We start from the raw sequence: 24,269 nt of genomic DNA, 5'->3' as shown, positions 1-24,269 counted from the left end.
AGTCATGTATAGTAGTAGTACCTGTATGCGTTCTGTATAGTAGTAGTACCTGTATAGTAGTAGTACCTGTAGAGTCATGTATAGTAGTAGTACCTGTATAATCATGTATAGTAGTAGTACCTGTATAGTCATGTATAGTAGTAGTACCTGTATAGTCATGTATTTTCTGTAGGTATTAGTATAGTACCTGTATAGTAGTAGTACCTGTATGGTCATGTATAGTAGTAGTACCTGTATAGTCATGTATTTTCTGTAGGTATTAGTATAGTACCTGTATAGTCCTGTATAGTAGTAGTACCTGTATAGTAGTAGTACCTGTTCAGTCATGTATTTTCTGTAGGTATTAGTATAGTACCTGTATAGTCATGTATAGTAGTACCTGTATGGTCATGTATAGTAGTAGTACCTGTATAGTCATGTATAGTAGTAGTATCTGTATAGTAGTAGTACCTGTATAGTCATGTATAGTAGTAGTACCTGTATAGTAGTAGTACCTGTATAGTCATGTATAATAGTAGTACCTGTAGAGTCATGTATAGTAGTAGTACCTGTATAGTCATGTATAGTAGTAGTACCTGTATGCGTTCTGTATAGTAGTAGTACCTGTATAGTAGTAGTACCTGTATAGTAGTAGTACCTGTATAGTCATGTATAGTAGTAGTACCTGTATGCGTTCTGTATAGTAGTAGTACCTGTATAGTCATGTATAGTAGTAGTACCTGTATAGTCATGTATAGTAGTAGTACCTGTATGCGTTCTGTATAGTAGTAGTACCTGTATAGTAGTAGTACCTGTATAGTCATGTACAGTAGTAGTACCTGTATAGTCATGTATAGTAGTAGTACCTGTATAGTCATGTATAGTAGTAGTACCTGTAGAGTCATGTATTTTAGTACCTGTATGCGTTCTGTATAGTAGTAGTACCTGTATAGTCATGTATAGTAGTAGTACCTGTATGCGTTCTGTATAGTAGTAGTACCTGTATAGTCATGTATAGTAGTAGTACCTGTAATGCGTTCTGTATAGTAGTAGTACCTGTATAGTCATGTATAGTAGTAGTACCTGTATAGTCATGTATAGTAGTAGTACCTGTATAGTCATGTACAGTAGTAGTACCTGTATAGTCATGTATAGTAGTAGTACCTGTAGAGTCATGTATAGTAGTAGTACCTGTATAGTCATGTATAGTAGTAGTACCTGTATAGTCATGTATAGTAGTAGTACCTGTATAGTAGTGGTACCTGTAGAGTCATGTATTTTAGTACCTGTATGCGTTCTGTATAGTAGTAGTACCTGTATAGTAGTAGTACCTGTATAGTCATGTACAGTAGTAGTACCTGTATAGTCATGTATAGTAGTACCTGTATAGTCATGTATTTTAGTACCTGTATAGTCATGTATAGTAGTAGTACCTGTATAGTCATGTATAATAGTAGTACCTGTATAGTAGTAGTACCTGTATAGTCATGTATAGTAGTAGTACCTGTATAGTCATGTATAGTAGTAGTACCTGTATAGTCATGTATAGTAGTAGTACCTGTATAGTCATGTATAGTAGTAGTACCTGTATAGTCATGTATTTTAGTACCTGTATAGTCATGTATAGTAGTACCTGTATAGTCATGTATAGTAGTACCTGTATAGTCATGTATTTTAGTACCTGTATAGTCATGTATAGTAGTAGTACCTGTATAGTCATGTATAGTAGTAGTACCTGTATAGTAGTAGTACCTGTATAGTCATGTATAGTAGTAGTACCTGTATAGTCATGTATAGTAGTAGTACCTGTATGCGTTCTGTATAGTAGTAGTACCTGTATAGTCATGTATAGTAGTACCTGTATGGTCATGTATAGTAGTAGTACCTGTATAGTCATGTATAGTAGTAGTATCTGTATAGTAGTAGTACCTGTATAGTCATGTATAGTAGTAGTACCTGTATAGTAGTAGTACCTGTATAGTCATGTATAATAGTAGTACCTGTAGAGTCATGTATAGTAGTAGTACCTGTATAGTCATGTATAGTAGTAGTACCTGTATGCGTTCTGTATAGTAGTAGTACCTGTATAGTAGTAGTACCTGTATAGTAGTAGTACCTGTATAGTCATGTATAGTAGTAGTACCTGTATGCGTTCTGTATAGTAGTAGTACCTGTATAGTATGTATAGTAGTAGTACCTGTATAGTCATGTATAGTAGTAGTACCTGTATGCGTTCTGTATAGTAGTAGTACCTGTATAGTAGTAGTACCTGTATAGTCATGTACAGTAGTAGTACCTGTATAGTCATGTATAGTAGTAGTACCTGTATAGTCATGTATAGTAGTAGTACCTGTATAGTCATGTATTTTAGTACCTGTATAGTTCTGTATAGTAGTAGTACCTGTATAGTCATGTATAGTAGTAGTACCTGTATGCGTTCTGTATAGTAGTAGTACCTGTATAGTCATGTATAGTAGTAGTACCTGTAATGCGTTCTGTATAGTAGTAGTACCTGTATAGTCATGTATAGTAGTAGTACCTGTATAGTCATGTATAGTAGTAGTACCTGTATAGTCATGTATAGTAGTAGTACCTGTATAGTCATGTATAGTAGTAGTACCTGTAGAGTCATGTATAGTAGTAGTACCTGTATAGTCATGTATAGTAGTAGTACCTGTATAGTAGTGGTACCTGTAGAGTCATTTATTTTAGTACCTGTATAGTAGTAGTACCTGTATAGTCATGTATAGTAGTAGTACCTGTATAGTCATGTATAGTAGTAGTACCTGTATAGTAGTGGTACCTGTAGAGTCATGTATTTTAGTACCTGTATGCGTTCTGTATAGTAGTAGTACCTGTATAGTAGTAGTACCTGTATAGTCATGTACAGTAGTAGTACCTGTATAGTCATGTATAGTAGTACCTGTATAGTCATGTATTTTAGTACCTGTATAGTCATGTATAGTAGTAGTACCTGTATAGTCATGTATAGTAGTAGTACCTGTATAGTAGTAGTACCTGTATAGTCATGTATAGTAGTAGTACCTGTATAGTCATGTATAGTAGTAGTACCTGTATAGTCATGTATAGTAGTAGTACCTGTATAGTCATGTATAGTAGTAGTACCTGTATAGTCATGTATTTTAGTACCTGTATAGTCATGTATAGTAGTACCTGTATAGTCATGTATAGTAGTACCTGTATAGTCATGTATTTTAGTACCTGTATAGTCATGTATAGTAGTAGTACCTGTATAGTCATGTATAGTAGTAGTACCTGTATAGTAGTAGTACCTGTATAGTCATGTATAGTAGTAGTACCTGTATAGTCATGTATAGTAGTAGTACCTGTATGCGTTCTGTATAGTAGTAGTACCTGTATAGTCATGTATAGTAGTAGTACCTGTATGCGTTCTGTATAGTAGTAGTACCTGTATAGTCATGTATAGTAGTAGTACCTGTATAGTCATGTATAGTAGTAGTACCTGTAGAGTCATGTATAGTAGTAGTACCTGTATAGTCATGTATAGTAGTAGTACCTGTATAGTCATGTATAGTAGTAGTACCTGTATAGTAGTGGTACCTGTAGAGTCATGTATTTTAGTACCTGTATGAGTTCTGTATAGTAGTAGTACCTGTATAGTAGTAGTACCTGTATAGTCATGTACAGTAGTAGTACCTGTATAGTCATGTATAGTAGTAGTACCTGTATAGTCATGTATAGTAGTGGTACCTGTATAGTCATGTATTTTAGTACCTGTATAGTCATGTATTTTAGTACCTGTATAGTCATTAATAGTAGTAGTACCTGTATAGTCATGTATAGTAGTAGTACCTGTATAGTCATGTATAGTAGTAGTACCTGTATAGTCATGTATTTTAGTACCTGTATAGTCATGTATAGTAGTAGTACCTGTATAGTCATGTATAGTAGTAGTACCTGTATAGTAGTAGTACCTGTATAGTCATGTATAGTAGTAGTACCTGTATAGTCATGTATTTTAGTACCTGTATAGTCATGTATAGTAGTACCTGTATAGTCATGTATAGTAGTAGTACCTGTATAGTCATGTATTTTAGTACCTGTATAGTCATGTATAGTAGTAGTACCTGTATAGTAGTAGTACCTGTATAGTCATGTATAGTAGTAGTACCTGTATAGTCATGTATTTTAGTACCTGTATAGTCATGTATTTTAGTACCTGTATAGTCATGTATAGTAGTAGTACCTGTATAGTCATGTATAGTAGTAGTACCTGTATAGTAGTAGTACCTGTATAGTCATGTATAGTAGTAGTACCTGTATAGTAGTAGTACCTGTATAGTAGTAGTACCTGTATAGTCATGTATAGTAGTAGTACCTGTATAGTCATGTATTTTAGTACCTGTATAGTAGTAGTACCTGTAGAGTCATGTATTTTAGTACCTGTATGCGTCCTGTATAGTAGTAGTACCTGTATAGTCATGTATTTTAGTACCTGTATAGTAGTAGTACCTGTAGAGTCATGTATTTTAGTACCTGTATAGTCATGTATAGTAGTAGTACCTGTATAGTAGTGGTACCTGTAGAGTCATGTATTTTAGTACCTGTATGCGTTCTGTATAGTAGTAGTACCTGTATAGTAGTAGTACCTGTATAGTCATGTACAGTAGTAGTACCTGTATAGTCATGTATAGTAGTAGTACCTGTATAGTCATGTATAGTAGTAGTACCTGTAGAGTCATGTATTTTAGTACCTGTATGCGTTCTGTATAGTAGTAGTACCTGTATAGTCATGTATAGTAGTAGTACCTGTATAGTCCTGTATAGTAGTAGTACCTGTATAGTCATGTATAGTAGTAGTATCTGTATAGTCATGTATAGTAGTAGTACCTGTAGAGTCATGTATTTTAGTACCTGTATGAGTTCTGTATAGTAGTAGTACCTGTATAGTCATGTATAGTAGTAGTACCTGTATAGTAGTGGTACCTGTAGAGTCATGTATTTTAGTACCTGTATGAGTTCTGTATAGTAGTAGTACCTGTATAGTAGTAGTACCTGTATAGTCATGTACAGTAGTAGTACCTGTATAGTCATGTATAGTAGTAGTACCTGTATAGTCATGTATAGTAGTAGTACCTGTAGAGTCATGTATTTTAGTACCTGTATGCGTTCTGTATAGTAGTAGTACCTGTATAGTCATGTATAGTAGTAGTACCTGTATAGTCATGTATAGTAGTAGTACCTGTAGAGTCATGTATTTTAGTACCTGTATGCATTCTGTATAGTACTAGTACCTGTATAGTCATGTATAGTAGTAGTACCTGTATGCGTTCTGTATAGTAGTAGTACCTGTATAGTCATGTATAGTAGTAGTACCTGTATGCGTTCTGTATAGTAGTAGTACCTGTATAGTAGTAGTACCTGTATGCGTTCTGTATAGTAGTAGTACCTGTATAGTCATGTATAGTAGTAGTACCTGTATAGTCATGTATAGTAGTAGTACCTGTATAGTCATGTATAGTAGTAGTACCTGTATAGTCATGTATAGTAGTAGTACCTGTATAGTAGTGGTACCTGTAGAGTCATGTATTTTAGTACCTGTATGCGTTCTGTATAGTAGTAGTACCTGTATAGTAGTAGTACCTGTATAGTCATGTACAGTAGTAGTACCTGTATAGTCCTGTATAGTAGTAGTACCTGTATAGTCCTGTATAGTAGTAGTACCTGTATAGTCATGTATAGTAGTAGTACCTGTAGAGTCATGTATTTTAGTACCTGTATGCGTTCTGTATAGTCATGTATAGTAGTAGTACCTGTATAGTAGTAGTACCTGTATAGTAGTAGTACCTGTATAGTCATGTATAGTAGTACCTGTATGCGTTCTGTATAGTGGTCCAACAGCAGAACTCCTGAACTGGTCACCTTCTTAGTCTCCACCATGGTCTTCAGATCAGCTAGTAGAGTCATGTGTTTAGACATGTCTGTAGCTAACACCTAGAGAGAGAGAGAGAGAGGGAGGGAGGGAGGGAGGGAGGGAGGGAGGGAGGGAGGGAGGGAGGGAGGGAGGGAGGGAGGGAGGGAGGGAGGGAGGGAGGGAGGGGAGAGGAGAGGAGAGGAGAGGGGAGGGGAGGGGAGGGGAGGAGGCAGGCAGGCAGGCAGGCAGGCAGGCAGGCAGACAGACAGACAGACAGACAGACAGACAGACAGACAGACAGACAGACAGACAGACAGACAGACAGACAGACAGACAGACAGACAGACAGACAGACAGACAGACAGACAGGAAGAGGAGGCAGTGAGAGGAGGCAGTGAGAGGAGGCAGTGAGAGGAGGCAGGGGAGAGGAGGCAGTGAGAGGAGGCAGGGAGGAGGAGGGAGGAGGCAGGGAGAGGAGGCAGGGAGAGGAGGCAGGGAGAGGAGGCAGGAGAGGAGGCAGTGAGAGAGAGAGAGATGAGACGAAGGTGTAAATATAAAGACACTTTGTTTACTCCATGTGTAACTCTGTGTTGTTGTACGTGTCACACTGCTTTGCTTTATCTTGGCCAGGTCGCAATTGTAAATGAGAACTTGTTCTCAACTGGCCTGCCTGGTTAAATAAAGGTGTTCTCAACTGGCCTACCTGGTTAAATAAAGGTGTTCTCAACTGGCCTACCTGGTTAAATAAAGGTGTTCTCAACTAGCCTACCTGGTTACATAAAGGTGTTATCAACTGGCCTACCTGGTTAGATAAAGGTGTTCTCAACTAGCCTACCTGGTTAAATAAAGGTGTTCTCAACTGGCCTACCTGGTTAAATAAAGGTGTTATCAACTGGCCTACCTGGTTAAATAAAGGTGTTCTCAACTAGCCTACCTGGTTAAATAAAGGTGTTCTCAACTAGCCTACCTGGTTAAATAAAGGTGTTCTCAACTAGCCTACCTGGTTAAATAAAGGTGTTCTCATCTAGCCTACCTGGTTAAATAAAGGTGTTATCAACTGGCCTACCTGGTTAAATAAAGGTGTTCTCAACTAGCCTACCTGGTTAAATAAAGGTGTTCTCAACTGGCCTACCTGGTTAAATAAAGGTGTTCTCAACTGGCCTACCTGGTTAAATAAAGGTGTTCTCAACTAGCCTCCCTGGTTAAATAAAGGTGTTCTCAACTGGCCTACCTGGTTAAATAAAGGTGTTCTCAACTAGCCTACCTGGTTAAATAAAGGTGTTCTCAACTAGCCTACCTGGTTAAATAAAGGTGTTCTCAACTGGCCTACCTGGTTAAATAAAGGTGTTCTCAACTAGCCTACCTGGTTAAATAAAGGTGTTCTCAACTGGCCTACCTGGTTAAATAAAGGTGTTCTCAACTAGCCTACCTGGTTAAATAAAGGTGTTCTCAACTAGCCTACCTGGTTAAATAAAGGTGTTCTCAACTGGCCTACCTGGTTAAATAAAGGTGTTCTCAACTAGCCTACCTGGTTAAATAAAGGTGTTCTCAACTAGCCTACCTGGTTAAATAAAGGTGTTCTCAACTAGCCTACCTGGTTAAATGAAGGTGTTCTCAACTAGCCTACCTGGTTAAATAAAGGTGAAATAAAAATATAAATAAATAAAAAACTGTTTAGTTGCAAAAATCACTGAAACGTTTACCTTTGACCACTCCCACTCCTGCCCCTCCCACTCTTGTCTCCAAACCCTGCTGTGATTGGATGATGATGGATGCTGCCTGTGATGACAGGTCTCTCACCATATCGATGACCAGCTTGCGGAGGCTCTGTCGCTGTCTCTTGGTCAGGTTCTGGAAGATGTCACAGTTGTCCAGGTGGAGCAGCTTGAAGCCAACAGCCAAGTGATGGTTCTCTAACACTGACTCATCATTGTACATGAGAGCCAGCTCAGAGTCTGAGAGAGAGGGAGAGAGTAGAGAGTAGAGAGGGATAGAGAGAGAGGGATAGAGTAGAGAGGAATAGAGAGAGGGAGGAGAGAGGGATAGAGAGAGAGAGTGAGGAGAGAGTGATAGAGAGAGGGATAGAGTAGAGAGGGATAGAGAGAGAGAGGGGGGAGAGGGAGAAAGAGAGGGAGGAGAGTAGAGAGAGAGGGATAGAGAGAGAGGAGGGGAGAGAGAGGGAGGAGAGAGAGAGGGAGGAGAGAGTGATAGAGAGAGAGGGAGGAGAGAGTGATAGAGAGAGGGATAGAGTAGAGAAGGATAGAGAGAGAGGGAGGAGAGAGGGATGGAGGGAGGAGAGAGGGAGGAGAGAGAGGGAGGAGAGAGTGATAGAGAGAGAGAGGGAGGAGAGAGTGATAGAGAGAGGGATAGAGTAGAGATGGATAGAGAGAGAGGGATAGAGTAGAGAAGGATAGAGAGAGAGAGGGAGGAGAGAGTGATAGAGAGAGAGAGACGGAGTAGAGAGAGATAGAGGGAGGAGAGAGTGGTAGAGAGAGGGGGAGGAGAGAGTGATAGAGAGAGAGGGAGGAGAGAGTGATAGAGAGAGAGAGAGAGAGATGGAGTAGAGAGAGATAGAGGGAGGAGAGAGTGGTAGAGAGAGAGAGGGAGGAGAGAGTGATAGAGAGAGATGGAGTAGAGAGAGATAGAGGGAGGAGAGAGTGGTAGAGAGAGAGGGAGGAGAGAGTGGTAGAGAGAGAGAGGGAGGAGAGAGTGATAGAGAGAGATGGAGTAGAGAGAGATAGAGGGAGGAGAGAGTGATAGAGAGAGTGATAGAGTAGAGAGGGATAGAGAGAGAGGGATAGAGTAGAGAAGGATAGAGAGAGAGAGGGAGGAGAGAGTGATAGAGAGAGAGAGACGGAGTAGAGAGAGATAGAGGGAGGAGAGAGTGGTAGAGAGAGAGAGGGAGGAGAGAGTGATAGAGAGGGAGGGAGGAGAGAGTGATAGAGAGAGAGAGAGAGAGAGAGAGAGAGAGAGAGAGAGAGAGAGAGAGAGAGAGAGAGAGAGAGAGAGAGAGAGAGAGAGAGTAGAGAGAGATAGAGAGAGGAGAGAGTGGTAGAGAGATATAGGGAGGAGAGAGTGGTAGAGAGAGAGAGGGAGGAGAGAGTGATAGAGAGAGACGGAGTAGAGAGAGATAGAGGGAGGAGAGAGTGGTAGAGAGATAGAGGGAGGAGAGAGTGGTAGAGAGAGAGAGGGAGGAGAGAGTGATAGAGAGAGATGGAGTAGATAGAGATAGAGGGAGGAGAGAGTGGTAGAGAGAGAGAGGGAGGAGAGAGTGATAGAGAGAGATGGAGTAGAGAGAGATAGAGAGAGTGATAGAAACAGGGAGTAGAGAGTGATAGAGAGAGATGGAGTAGAGAGAGATAGAGAGAGTGATAGAAACAGGGAGTAGAGAGTGAGAGTGTGAGCGGTTAGATGGTCAGAAACATGGGCAATGGAGGAGACAAGAGACAGAGAGAGGTGTGTGTGTGTGTGTGTAGACTGACTGGTGTTGATGAGGAACTGGTTAGACACTCCAGGGTGGTCCACATCATGGATGGCTGCAGCAAACAGAGCTGCTAGAATCTCCAGGTCTGTAAACACAGCCTGATGGAGAGACAGAGAGAGGGGAGAGAGAGGGGGGAGAGGGAGAGGAGGAGAGGGAGAGAGAGGGGAGAGAGAGGGGGAGAGAAGGGGGAGAGGGAGAGGAGGAGAGGGAGAGAGAAGGGAAGGGAGAGGGAGAGAGAGGGGGAGGGAAGGAGAGGGGAGAGGGAGAGAGAGAGGGGGAGAGGGAGAGGAGGAGAGGGAGAGGGAGAGGAGGAGAGGGAGAGGGAGAGGAGGAGAGGGAGAGAGAGGGGGGAGAGGGAGAGGAGGAGAGGGAGAGAGAAGGGAGGGAGAGACAGAGAGAGGGGAGAGAGAGAGGGAGAGAGAGAGGAGGAGAGGGAGAGACAGAGAGAGGGGAGAGAGAGGGGGGAGAGGGAGAGGGAGAGAGAGAGAAGGGGAGGGAGAGACAGAGAGAGGGAGAGAGAGGGGGAGAGGGAGAGGGAGAGAGAGGAGGAGGAGAGGGAGAGACAGAGAGAGGGGAGAGAGAGGGGGAGAGAAGGGGGAGAGGGAGAGAGAGAGAGGGAGGAGAGAGAGAGGAGGAGAGGGAGAGAGAGGGAGGAGAGACAGAGAGAGGGGAGAGAGAGGGGGAGAGAAGGGGGAGAGGGAGAGGAGGAGAGGGGAAAGAGAAGGGGAGAGAGAGGGGGGAGAGAAGGGGGAGAGGGAGAGGAGGAGAGGGAGAGACAGGGGGGATAGAGGGGGGAGGGGGAGGGAGAGAGAGGGGAGGGAGAGAGAGGAGGGGGAGAGGGGGAGAGGGAGATAATGGGGAGGAGAGAGAGAGGGAGAGAGAGAGGGAGGGAGAGAGGGGGAGGGAGAGGGGGAGAGAGGGAGAGAGAGGGGGAGGGAGAAAGTAAGAGAGAGGGGGGAGAGAGGGAGGGAGAGGGAGAGAGAGAGGGGGAGGGAGAGAGGGAAGGAGAGGGGAGAGGGAGAGAGAGAGACAGAGAGAGAGGGAGAGGGAGAGAGAGAGAGGGGGTTAGAGAGAGAGATACAGAGAGATACAGGGAGAGAGAGAGAGAGATACAGGGAGAGAGAGAGAGAGATACAGAGAGAGAGAGGGGGGAGTTCAGTATTTTACAACTTGATTATAGATGGTGGAAGGTAGCCTAGCTAGCCTAGCTATAATTCCTGAAAGCAGTTTAAAGGTCAGGAGACACTGATGTATGGTTTGATTCTCTTTAAAAAGCCTCTACAAACTTCAGCTAGTGGTGGAGGGGCCACTAGCTAACCACTAATGGGAGTGATGGTATTATGAGGGGCCACTAGCTAACCACTAATGGGAGTGATGGTATTATGAGGGGCCACTAGCTAACCACTAATGGGAGTGATGGTATTATGAGGGGCCACTAGCTAACCACTAATGGGAGTGATGGTATTATGAGGGGCCACTAGCTAACCACTAATGGGAGTGATGGTATTATGAGGGGCCACTAGCTAACCACTAATGGGAGTTATGGTATTATGAGGGGCCACTAGCTAACCACTAATGGGAGTTATGGTATTATGAGGGGCCACTAGCTAACCACTAATGGGAGTTATGGTATTATGAGGGGCCACTAGCTAACCACTAATGGGAGTGATGGTATTATGAGGGGCCACTAGCTAACCACTAATGGGAGTGATGGTATTATGAGGGGCCACTAGCTAACCACTAATGGGAGTTATGGTATTATGAGGGGCCACTATTACTATATATATTACTATATAGATTACTGTATATATTACTGTATAGATTACTATATATATTAATATATATATTACTGTATATATTACTGTATATATCACTGTATAGATTACTGTATATATTACTGTATATATTACTGTATATATTACTGTATATATCACTGTATATATTACTGTATGTATTACTGTATATATTACTGTATATATTACTGTATATATTACTGTATGTGGCTCACATCTAGTGCGGGTGTGGAGAGGAGGACATGTGTGGACTGGCAGACGTCGGCGGCGTGCAGGCTGTTGTGGTAGGCCACGTTGCCATGGTAATGGTCTTCCAGGGTCATCACGTAGGTCACGAAGGTGTCGACGGGGATGCGGAACGTCTTTAGGAGATCACGTTCCTACAGGGGGACATGAGGGGTTAATACACACTGACACACACACATGCATCAACACACACACACACATGCATGAACACATACACACACACACACATGCATCAACACACACACACACACACACATGCATTAACACACACACACACACACACAACATACCTACACACACACGTCTGTTTCACTAGCTTCGTGGGAATCAAAATAACACATATAGATTGGGGGGCACCATAAGCCACTTCGGGCTCATCCTGTCTTTATCTGCCTCTGGCGTTATCTTAACCCCCGACCCCCGGCCTAATGTCCCAGATGCCAGGATGTCAGAGGACCATTGAGTCATTTTGTTCTAGCTGCAGGTAGAGTGGACACCCAGACTAGCTGCAGAAAGAGTGGACACCCAGACTAGCTGCAGGTAGAGTGGACACCCAGACTAGCTGCAGAAAGAGTGGACACCCAGACTAGCTGCAGGTAGAGTGGACACCCAGACTAGCTGCAGGTAGAGTGGACACCCAGACTAGCTGCAGGTAGAGTGGACACCCAGACTAGCTGCAGGTAGAGTGGACACCCAGACTAGCTGCAGGTAGAGTGGACACCCAGACTAGCTGCAGAAAGAGTGGACACCCAGACTAGCTGCAGGTAGAGTGGACACCCAGACTAGCTGCAGGTAGAGTGGACACCCAGACTAGCTACAGGAAGAGTGGACACCCAGACTAGCTGCAGGTAGAGTGGACACCCAGACTAGCTGCAGGTAGAGTGGACACCCAGACTAGCTGCAGGTAGAGTGGACACCCAGACCAGCTGCAGGTAGAGTGTACACCCAGACTAGCTGCAGGTAGAGTGGACACCCAGACTAGCTACAGGTAGAGTGGACACCCAGACCAGCTGCAGGTAGAGTGGACACCCAGACTAGCTGCAGAAAGAGTGGACACCCAGACTAGCTGCAGGTAGAGTGGACACCCAGACTAGCTGCAGGTAGAGTGGACACCCAGACTAGCTGCAGGTAGAGTGGACACCCAGACTAGCTACAGGAAGAGTGGACACCCAGACTAGACACCCTACACACACATCACAAAGCACCTACACACACATCACCTACACACACACACATCACAAAGCACACACACACACACACACACACACACACACACACACACACACACACACACACACACACACACACACACACACACACACACACACACACACACACACACACACACACACACACACACACACACACACACACACACACACACACACACACACACACACACACATCACAAAGCACCTACACACACACACACACACACATCAGAAAGCACCATAAAACTAAACCTAAACCCTAAAACCAAACCTAACCCTTAAAACTAACCACTAAAGCTAAACCTAACCCTAACACTAAACCATAAAACTAAACCCTAAAACTAAACCTAACCCTTAAAAACTAACCTCTAAAGCTAAACCTAACCCTAACACTAAACCATAAAACTAAACCCTAAAACTAAACCTAACCCTAACCCTAAAACTAAACCTAACCCTAACCCTAACCCTAACCCTAACCCTAACCCTAACACTAAACCATAAAACTAAACCCTAAAACTAAACCTAACCCTAACCCTAAAACTAAACCTAACCCTAACCCTAACACTAAACCATAAAACTAAACCCTAAAACTAAACCTAACCCTAACCCTAAACCATAAAACTAAACCCTAAAACTAAACCTAACCCTAACACTAAACCATAAAACTAAACCCTAAAACTAAACCTAACCCTAACACTAAACCATAAAACTAAACCCTAAAACTAAACCTAACCCTAACACTAAACCATAAAACTAAACCCTAAAACTAAACCTAACCCTTAAAAACTAACCTCTAAAACTAAACCTGACCCTAAACCCTGAAACTAAACCTAACCCCTAAAACTAAACCTAACCCCTAAAACTAAACCTAACCCTAAAACTAAACCTAAGCCCTAAAACTAAACCTAACCCCTAAAACTAAACCTAATCCTAAAACTAAACCTAACCCCTAAAACTAAACCTAACCCTAAAACTAAACCTAACCCTAAAACTAAACCTAACCCTACAACTAAACTTAACCCCTAAAACTAAACCTAACCCTAAAACTAAACCTAACCCTACAACTAAACCTAACCCTAAAACTAAACCTAAACCCTAAAACTAAACCTAACCCTAAAACTAAACCTAACCCCTAAAACTAAACCTAACCCCTAAAACTAAACCTAACCCCTAACCCTAAAACTAAACCTAACCCCTAACCCTAAAACTAAACCTAACCCCTAAAACTAAACCTAACCCCTAAAACTAAACCCCACACCGCGTGTCTAACTCCAGGTACCTGGAAGATGGCGTACATGATGCAGCTGAGAGGCCTGCTGTTGGAGAACTCTGACACTCTGAAGATGTTGAAACTCCACTTGTCCAGGTCCTCTAGCTCCTACACACACACACACACACACACACACACACACACACACACACACACACACACACACACACACACACACACACACACACACACACACACACACACACACACACACACACACACACACACACACACACACACACGCACAGGCACACACACACACACACACACAGGCAGGCACACACACAGGGCAGGCAAACACACACACACAGGCAGACACACACACAGGCACACACACACACACAGGCAGGCACACACACAGGGCAGGCAAACACACACACACGCAGACACACACATACGCAAGCAGGCACACACAAAGAGAGAGTGTGAAGCCTTGAGTGAGGTAATGAGCTGAGTCTAGTAACCTTGACTGATTGACTGAGAAGGTATTTGTGTATGTACAGTTGTGGCCAAAGGTTTTGAGAATGACACAAATATACATTTTCACAAAGTCTGCTGCCTCAGTTTGTATGATGGTAATTTGCAAACACTCCAGAATGTTATGAAGAGTGATCAGATGAATTGCAACTAATTGCAAAGTCCCTTTTGACCATGCAAATGAACTGAATCGCACCAAAAAACATTTCCACTGCAGTTCAGCCCTGTCACAAAAGGAACAGCTGACATCATGTCAGTGATTCTCTCATTAACACAGGTGTGAGTGTTGACGAGTTTTTGGCTTGTCTAGGTTTTTGTCCAGGCTGGAGATCACTCTGTCATGCTGATTTTGGTATTGAATAACAGACTGGAAGCTTCAAAAGTAGGGTGGTGCTTGGAATCATTGTTCATCCTCTGTCAAGGTCTATGGTTACGTGCAAGGAAACAGGTTTATTTGTCATGGGGGTCATTGCTTTGTCAAAAAGGGCTTCACAGGCAAGGATATAGCTTGTCTAGGGGTTTTGGTATTGTCTAGGTATATTTGTAGGTCTATGGTGTTTTGGTATTGTCTAGGGTTTTTGTACTTCTATGGGTGTTTTGGTATTGTCTAGGTATATTTGTAGGTCTATGGTGTTTTGGTATTGTCTAGGGTTTTTGTACTTCTATGGGGGTTTTGGTATTGTCTAGGTATATTTGTAGGTCTATGGGGGTTTTGGTATTGTCTAGGTATATTTGTAGGTCTATGGTGTTTTGGTATTGTCTAGGTATATTTGTAGGTCTATGGGGGTTTTGGTATTGTCTAGGTATATTTGTAGGTCTATGGTGTTTTGGTATTGTCTAGGGTTTTTGTACTTCTATGGGGGTTTTGGTATTGTCTAGGTATATTTGTAGGTCTTTTTTTGTCTTGTCTAGGGTTTTTGTACTTCTATGGGGGTTTTGGTATTGTCTAGGTATATTTGTAGGTCTATGGTGTTTTCGTCTTGTCTAGGGTTTTTGTACTTCTATGGGGGTTTTGGTATTGTCTAGGTGTATTTGTAGGTCTATGGTGGCCTGAATTGGTTCCCAATCAGAGACCACTGTTCATCGTTGTGGTCAGGGTGTCGTTGTCTCTGATTGGGGGTCCTATTTAGGTTGCCATTTTCCATGTTGGTTTTGTGGGTTATTGTTCTATGTTTAGTTGCCTGTTTCACACTAGTCATATTGAGTGTCACGGTTCGTTTTGTTATTTTGTATAGTTTTGTTCAGTGTTGCATTCGTTTATAAAATAGAATGTAGGTGTTTATCACGCTGCGCCTTGGTCTCCTCCTTATGACGACCGTGACACTGATATTCTGCCAAAGGTACAGGGATTGGACTCCTGAGGACTGGGGTAAAGTCATTTTGTCTGATGAATCCCCTTTCCGATTGTTTGGGATTCGGGAAAAAAGCTTGTCCGGAGAAGACAACCATCAGTCCTGTGTCATGCCAACAGTAAAGCATCCTGAGACCATTCGTGTGTGGGGTTGCTTCTCAACCAAGGGTGTGGGCTCACTCACAATGTTGCCTAAGAACACAGCCATGAATAAAGAATGGTACCAACACATCCTCCGAGAGCAACTTCTCCCAACCATCCAGGAACAGTTCTGTGACGAACAATGCCTTTTCCAGCATGATGGAGCACCTTGCCATAAGTAAGGCACCTATGAAATGCTTGTAATTGTACTTCATCATTCCATAGTAACATCTGACAAAAATATCTAAAGACACTGAGGCAGAAAACTTTGTGGAAATGTATATTTGTGTCATTCTCAACTTTTGGCCACGACTGTATGTGTGTGTGTACGTACGTGTTATGGTGTGTGTGTGTGTGTGTGTGTGTGTGTGTGTGTGTGTGTGTGTGTGTGTGTGTGTGTGTGTGTGTGTGTGTGTGTGTGTGTGTGTGTGTGTGTGTGTGTGTGTGTGTGTGTGTGTGTGTGTGTGTGTGTGTCTGTCTGTCTGTGTGTGTGTGTGTGTGTGTGTGTGTGTGTGTGTGTGTGTGTGTGTGTGTGTGTGTGTGTGTGTGTGTGTGTGTGTGTGTGTGTGTGTGTGTGTGTGTGTGTGTGTGTGTGTGTGTGCGTGCGTGCGTGCGTGCGTGTACATGTTATGGTGTGTGTGTGTGTGTGTGTGTGTGTGTGTGTGTGTGTGTGTGTGTGTGTGTGTGTGTGTGTGTGTGTGTGTGTGTGTGTGTGTGTGTGTGTGTGTGTGTGTGTGTGTGTGTATGAGTGAGCCTTGCATACTTTACCCTGGCTAGCTGGTCCTCCTGTTCAGTGTTGACTCCGAAGCGCGGGACAGAAGAGGGGGACAGAGTGGAGCTGTGGGACAGATTCCTCACTCCGCTAATCTGACTCATAGACTTCTCCTTTAGACGAGGGGACGGCAGCTCCACCTCGTTGGGCTGGTCTAGGGGATAGAGACACACATAGACTCCTCCTTTAGATTAGGGGACACCAGCTCCACCTCGTTGGGCTGGTCTAGGGATAGAGACACACATAGACTCCTCCTTTAGATTAGGGGACACCAGCTCCACCTCGTTGGGCTGGTCTAGGGGATAGAGACACACATAGACTCCTCCTTTAGATTAGGGGACGGCAGCTCCACCTCGTTGGGCTGGTCTAGGGGATAGAGACACACATAGACTCCTCCTTTAGATTAGGGGACACCAGCTCCACCTCGTTGGGCTGGTCTAGGGGATAGAGACACACATAGACTCCTCCTTTAGATTAGGGGACACCAGCTCCACCTCGTTGGGCTGGTCTAGGGGATAGAGACACACATAGACTCCTCCTTTAGATTAGGGGACGGCAGCTCCACCTCGTTGGGCTGGTCTAGGGGATAGAGACACACATAGACTCCTCCTTTAGACGAGGAGACGACAGCTCCACCTCGTTGGGCTGGTCTAGGGGATAGAGACACACATAGACTCCTCCTTTAGATTAGGGGACACCAGCTCCACCTCGTTGGGCTGGTCTAGGGATAGAGACACACATAGACTCCTCCTTTAGATTAGGGACACCAGCTCCACCTCGTTGGGCTGGTCTAGGGGATAGAGACACACATAGACTCCTCCTTTAGATTAGGGGACACCAGCTCCACCTCGTTGGGCTGGTCTAGGGGATAGAGACACACATAGACTCCTCCTTTAGATTAGGGACACCAGCTCCACCTCGTTGGGCTGGTCTAGGGGATAGAGACACACATAGACTCCTCCTTTAGATTAGGGACACCAGCTCCACCTCGTTGGGCTGGTCTAGGGGATAGAGACACACATAGACTCCTCCTTTAGATTAGGGGACACCAGCTCCACCTCGTTGGGCTGGTCTAGGGGATAGAGACACACATAGACTCCTCCTTTAGATTAGGGGACACCACCTCCACCTCGTTGGGCTGGTCTAGGGGATAGAGACACACATAGACTCCTCCTTTAGATTAGGGACACCAGCTCCACCTCGTTGGGCTGGTCTAGGGGATAGAGACACACATAGACTCCTCCTTTAGATTAGGGGACACCAGCTCCACCTCGTTGGGCTGGTCTAGGGGATAGAGACACACATAGACTCCTCCTTTAGATTAGGGGACACCAGCTCCACCTCGTTGGGCTAGTCTAGGGGATAGAGACACACATAGACTCCTCCTTTAGATTAGGGGACACCAGCTCCACCTCGTTGGGCTGGTCTAGGGGATAGAGACACACATAGACTCCTCCTTTAGATTAGGGGACGGCAGCTCCACCTCGTTGGGCTGGTCTAGGGGATAGAGACACACATAGACTCCTCCTTTAGATTAGGGGATGACAGCTTCACCTCGTTGGGCTGGTCTAGGGGATAGAGACACACATAGACTCCTCCTTTAGATTAGGGGACGGCAGCTCCACCTCGTTGGGCTGGTCTAGGGGATAGAGACACACATAGACTCCTCCTTTAGATTAGGGGACGGCAGCTCCACCTCGTTGGGCTGGTCTAGGGGATAGAGACACACATAGACTCCTCCTTTAGATTAGGGGACGGCAGCTCCACCTCGTTGGGCTGGTCTAGGGGATAGAGACACACATAGACTCCTCCTTTAGATTAGGGGACACCAGCTTCACCTCGTTGGGTTGGTCTAGGGGATAGAGACACACATAGACTCCTCCTTTAGATTAGGGGACGGCAGCTCCACCTCGTTGGGCTGGTCTAGGGGATAGAGACACACATAGACTCCTCCTTTAGATTAGGGGACACCAGCTCCACCTCGTTGGGTTGGTCTAGGGGATAGAGACACACATAGACTCCTCCTTTAGATTAGGGGACGGCAGCTCCACCTCGTTGGGCTGGTCTAGGGGATAGAGACACACATAGACTCCTCCTTTAGATTAGGGGACACCAGCTCCACCTCGTTGGGTTGGTCTAGGGGATAGAGACACACATAGACTCCTCCTTTAGATTAGGGGATGACAGCTTCACCTCGTTGGGCTGGTCTAGGGGATAGAGACACACATAGACTCCTCCTTTAGATTAGGGGATGACAGCTTCACCTCGTTGGGCTGGTCTAGGGGATAGAGACACATATGTTATACACACAAACTATCGCAGGCAGACTGATATACCCAGGACACAGAAATGTACTGGCGGCCAAGTACAGGTAGACAGGTATAGTGATGTAGAATATAGACAGGTATGACCAGACAGACAGGTAAATACACAGACAGGTATTAACAGACAGACAGGTATGACCAGACAGACAGGTAAATACACAGACAGGTATGAACAGACAGACAGGTATTAACAGACAGACAGGTATGAACAGACTGACAGGTATTAACAGACAGACAGGTATTAACAGACAGACAGGTATTAACAGACTGACAGGTATTAACAGACAGACAGGTAAATACACAGACAGGTATTAACAGACAGACAGGTAAATACACAGACAGGTATGACCAGATAGACAGGTATTAACAGACAGACAGGTATGACCAGACAGACAGGTAAATACACAGACAGGTATGACCAGATAGACAGGTATTAACAGACAGACAGGTATGACCAGACAGACAGGTATGAACAGACAGACAGGTATTAACAGACAGACAGGTATTAACAGACTGACAGGTATGACCAGACAGACAGGTATGAACAGACAGACAGGTATTAACAGACAGACAGGTATGACCAGACAGACAGGTAAATACACAGACAGGTATTAACAGACAGACAGGTATGACCAGACAGACAGGTAAATACACAGACAGGTATTAACAGACAGACAGGTATGAACAGACAGACAGGTAAATACACAGACAGGTATGAACAGACAGACAGGTAAATACACAGACAGGTATGACCAGATAGACAGGTATTAACAGACAGACAGGTATGACCAGACAGACAGGTATGAACAGACAGACAGGTATTAACAGACAGACAGGTATGACCAGACAGACAGGTAAATACACAGACAGGTATTAACAGACAGACAGGTATGACCAGACAGACAGGTAAATACACAGACAGGTATTAACAGACAGACAGGTATGACCAGACAGACAGGTAAATACACAGACAGGTATTAACAGACAGACAAGTATGAACAGACAGACAGGTAAATACACAGACAGGTATGAACAGACAGACAGGTAAATACACAGACAGGTATGACCAGATAGACAGGTATTAACAGACAGACAGGTATGACCAGACAGACAGGTATGAACAGACAGACAGACAGGTATTAACAGACAGACAGGTATGACCAGACAGACAGGTATGAACAGACAGACAGACAGGTATTAACAGACAGACAGGTATTAACAGACAGACAGGTATGAACAGACAGACAGGTATGACCAGACAGACAGGTATGAACAGACAGACAGGTATGACCAGACAGACAGGTATGACCAGACAGACAGGTATGACCAGACAGGTATGACAGACAGGTTACTTCAGGGTAACTACAGGCATATCCAGGTAGGTGTACTCACCCATGAACGTGCTGGAGATGTACTCAGACACCTGGTTACCCGAACGACTCATCTCTGATAGGTGAGACAGCTCCCTGTTTAACATCCTCTTAAACTGAGGGAGGGAGGGAGGGAGGGAGGAGGGAGGGAGGGAGGGGAGGGAGAAAAAGGGGGAAAAAGGGGGAGGGAGGGAGGGAGGGAGAAAAGGGGGAGGGAGGGAGAAAAGGGGGGAGCAGTTTGAGGATGTTTTACTGTAGGGTTAGTCAGTTCACTGCTCATAAGTGTTGAAGCTGTGGTGAGATTATTATGTTGTGTAGTAGTTATATCATGGTTGTGTTGAGGTTATATCATGGTTGTGTTGTGGTTACATCATGGTTGTGTTGTGGTTATATCATGGTTGTGTTGTGGTTACATCATGGTTGTGTTGTGGTTATATCATGGTTCTGTTGTGGTTTCATAATGGTTGTGTTGTGGTTATATCATGGTTGTGTTGTGGTTATATCATGGTTGTGTTGTGGTTATATCATGGTTGTGTTGTGGTTACATCATGGTTGAGTTGTGGTTATATCATGGTTGTGTTGTGGTTACATCATGGTTGTGTTGTGGTTATATCATGGTTGTGTTGTGGTTATATCATGGTTGTGTTGTGGTTACATCATGGTTGTGTTGTGGTTTCATCATGGTTGTGTTGTGGTTATATCATGGTTGTGTTGTGGTTACATCATGGTTGTGTTGTGGTTACATCATGGTTGTGTTGTGGTTTCATCATGGTTGTGTTGTGGTTATATCATGGTTGTGTTGTGGTTACATCATAATGGTTGTGGTTACATCATGGTTGTGTTGTGGTTATATCATGGTTCTGTTGTGGTTGTGGTTATATCATGGTTGTGTTGTGGTTACATCATGGTTGTGTTGTGGTTATATCATGGTTGTGTTGTGGTTATATCATGGTTCTGTTGTGGTTATATCATGGTTCTGTTGTGGTTTCATAATGGTTGTGTTGTGGTTATATCATGGTTGTGTTGTGGTTATATCATGGTTGTGTTGTGGTTATATCATGGTTCTGTTGCGGTTATATCATGGTTCTGTTGTGGTTTCATAATGGTTGTGTTGTGGTTACATCATGGTTGTGTTGTGGTTACATCATGGTTGAGTTGTGGTTATATCATGGTTGTGTTGTGGTTATAGCATGGTTGTGTTGTGGTTATATCATGGTTGTGTTGTGGTTACATCATGGTTGAGTTGTGGTTATATCATGGTTGTATTAGGGTTACATCATGGTTGTGTTGTGGTTATATCATGGTTGTGTTGTGGTTACATCATGGTTGTGTTGTGGTTACATCATGGTTGTGTTGTGGTTATATCATGGTTGTGTTGTGGTTATATCATGGTTGTGTTGTGGTTATATCATGGTTGAGTTGTGGTTATATCATGGTTGTGTTGTGGTTATATCATGGTTGTGTTTATATCACAGTAGTACCTTGTTGGAGGCCATATCGCTGACAGAGCGGTGAGTCTGGATGGTCTCTAGCTGGTCCAGACACCAGTCCAGCTCCTCCAGAGTGTCTGTAGCCAGCTGCTCATACTGTTGATCTGATAGAGCTGCTCTGGGGTTGTGGGGCGCTACACCGCCCAGTGGAGACCTCCTGTGGACAAGACAGGGAATTACACCAACCAGTGTTGGGGTTACAATAGCTTAACATTGTCTGGGAGTGAAGTTCAGACTGAGGGAGGCGGGAGAGAGGGGGGGGGGCAGTATTAAACATTGGTGTTATACAAGGCCCATTGAAAGGCCCACAGACAGCCAATTACATCCACGAGCTACATGTCACATCAGTCATCAGTTACAAACCAGTTACACGCTAAACACACATTTTTATTGGCTTGCTACCTGGGTAAATGAGGTAGGAAACTCTCAATAACCAAATGGAAGACCTATGGGGCCCTGGTCTAAAGTAGATCACTATATAGCAGGCCTATGGGGCCCTGGTCTAAAGTAGATCACTATATAGCAGGCCTATGGGGCCCTGGTCTAAAGTAGATCACTATATAGCAGGCCTATGGGGCCCTGGTCTCAAAGTAGATCACTATATAGCAGGCCTATGGGGCCCTGGTCTAAAGTAGATCACTATATAGCAGGCCTATGGGGCCCTGGTCTAAAGTAGATCACTATATAGCAGGCCTATGGGGCCCTGGTCTAAAGTAGATCACTATATAGCAGGCCTATGGGGCCCTGGTCTAAAGTAGATCACTATATAGCAGGCCTATGGGGTCCTGGTCTAAAGTAGATCACTATATAGCAGGCCTATGGGGCCCTGGTCTAAAGTAGATCACTATATAGCAGGCCTATGGGGTCCTGGTCTAAAGTAGATCACTATATAGCAGGCCTATGGTCCAAAGTAGTGGACTATATAGCATTAGGATGCAGACCAGCTGTTAGATGTTTTGATTGACAGGTGAGCACTGACTTGACGGTTGGCATGGAGATGTTGGCGAGGAGGGTGAAGTTGCTCCGTACCGAGCGCAGGCTGGCTAACACCTGAGCAAAGGGGGTAACAATGAAGTCTTCTCCTGCATGCCTAAAAGAGAGAGAGAGAGAGAGAGAGAGAGAGAGAGAGAGAGAGAGAGAGAGAGAGAGAGAGAGAGAAAGAGAGAGAGAGAGAGAGAGAGAGAGAGAGAGAGAGAGAGAGAGAGAGAGAGAGAGAGAGAGAGAGAGAGAGAGAGAGACAGAGTATATTAGGATATGTAGTCATGATAATGCAAATTAGCCAATGGAGAGAGAGAGAGAGAGAGAGAGAGAGAGAGAGAGAGAGAGAGAGAAAGAGAGAGAGAGAGAGTATATTAGGATATGTAGTCATGATAATGCAAATTAGCCAATGGAGAGAGAGAGAGAGAGAAAGAGAAAGAGAGAGACAGAGAGAGAGAGAGAGAGAGAGAGAGAGAGAGAGAGAGAGAGAGAGAGAGAGAGAGAGAGAGTGAGAGACAGAGAGAGAGAGAGAGTGGAGAGTGTTAGAAACAGAGAGAGAGAGTGTTAGAAACAGAGAGTTAGAAACAGAGAAACAGAGAGAGAGCGAGACAGAGTATATTAGGATATGTAGTCATGATAATGCAAATTAGCCAATGGATAGAGAGAGAAAAGAAAGAGAGAGAGAGAGAGAGAGACAGAGAGAGAGAGAGAGAGAGAGAGAGAGAGAGAGAGAGAGAGAGAGAGAGAGAGAGAGAAAGAGAGAGAGAGAGAGAGAAAGAGAGAGAGAGAGAGAGAGAGAGAGACAGAGAGAGGGTGTTAGAAACACAGAGAGAGAGTGTTAGAAACAGAGAGAGAGCGAGACAGAGTATATTAGGATATGTAGTCATGATAATGCAAATTAGACAATGGATAGAGAGAGAGAGAGAGAAAGAGAAAGAGAGAGAGAGAGAGAGAGACAGAGAGAGAGAGAGAGAGAGAGAGAGAGAGAGAGAGAGAGAGAGAGAGAGAGAGAGAGAAAGAGAAAGAGAGAGAGAGAGAGAGAGACAGAGAGAGAGAGAGAGAGAGAGAGAGAGAGAGAGAGAGAGAGAGAGAGAGAGAGAGAGAGAGAGAGAGAGAGAGAAAGAGAGAGAGAGAGAGAGAGAGTGAGACAGAGAGAGACAGAGAGAGAGTGTTAGAAAACAGAGAGAGAGTGTTAGAAACAGAGAGAGAGCGAGACAGAGAGATATTAGATATGTAGTCATGATAATGCAAATTAGCAGAGTAATGGATAGAGAGAGAGAGAGAAAGAGAAAGAGAGAGAGAGAGAGACAGAGAGAGAGAGAGAGAGTGTTAGAAACACAGAGAGAGAGTGTTAGAAACAGAGAGAGAGCGAGACAGAGTATATTAGGATATGTAGTCATGATAATGCAAATTAGCCAATGGATAGAGAGAGAGAGAGAAAGAGAAAGAGAGAGAGAGAGACAGAGAGAGAGAGAGAGAGTGGGTGA

General features: G+C 44.1%; 1 protein-coding gene across 1 annotated transcript; it reads right to left on the bottom strand.

The window, feature by feature from the left end:
- Window positions 1-5,832: 5,832 nt before the first annotated feature.
- On the bottom strand, window positions 5,833-22,894 carry LOC124029175 (cAMP-specific 3',5'-cyclic phosphodiesterase 4B-like; the record flags this gene model as incomplete). Its single annotated transcript, XM_046340983.1, has 9 exons — window positions 5,833-5,955; window positions 7,676-7,830; window positions 9,358-9,457; window positions 11,368-11,532; window positions 13,889-13,987; window positions 16,617-16,774; window positions 20,337-20,430; window positions 21,796-21,961; window positions 22,784-22,894. Coding segments are annotated over 9 exons (1,171 nt in total), but the record flags the coding sequence as incomplete, so codon positions are not given.
- Between the last annotated feature and the right edge of the window lie 1,375 nt (window positions 22,895-24,269).

Source organism: Oncorhynchus gorbuscha, unplaced genomic scaffold (assembly GCF_021184085.1).
Source record: "Oncorhynchus gorbuscha isolate QuinsamMale2020 ecotype Even-year unplaced genomic scaffold, OgorEven_v1.0 Un_scaffold_5729, whole genome shotgun sequence".
NCBI lineage: Eukaryota > Metazoa > Chordata > Actinopteri > Salmoniformes > Salmonidae > Oncorhynchus > Oncorhynchus gorbuscha.
Note: the sequence above shows the minus strand (reverse complement) of the source record. Positions and strands in the feature narration are given on the sequence as shown.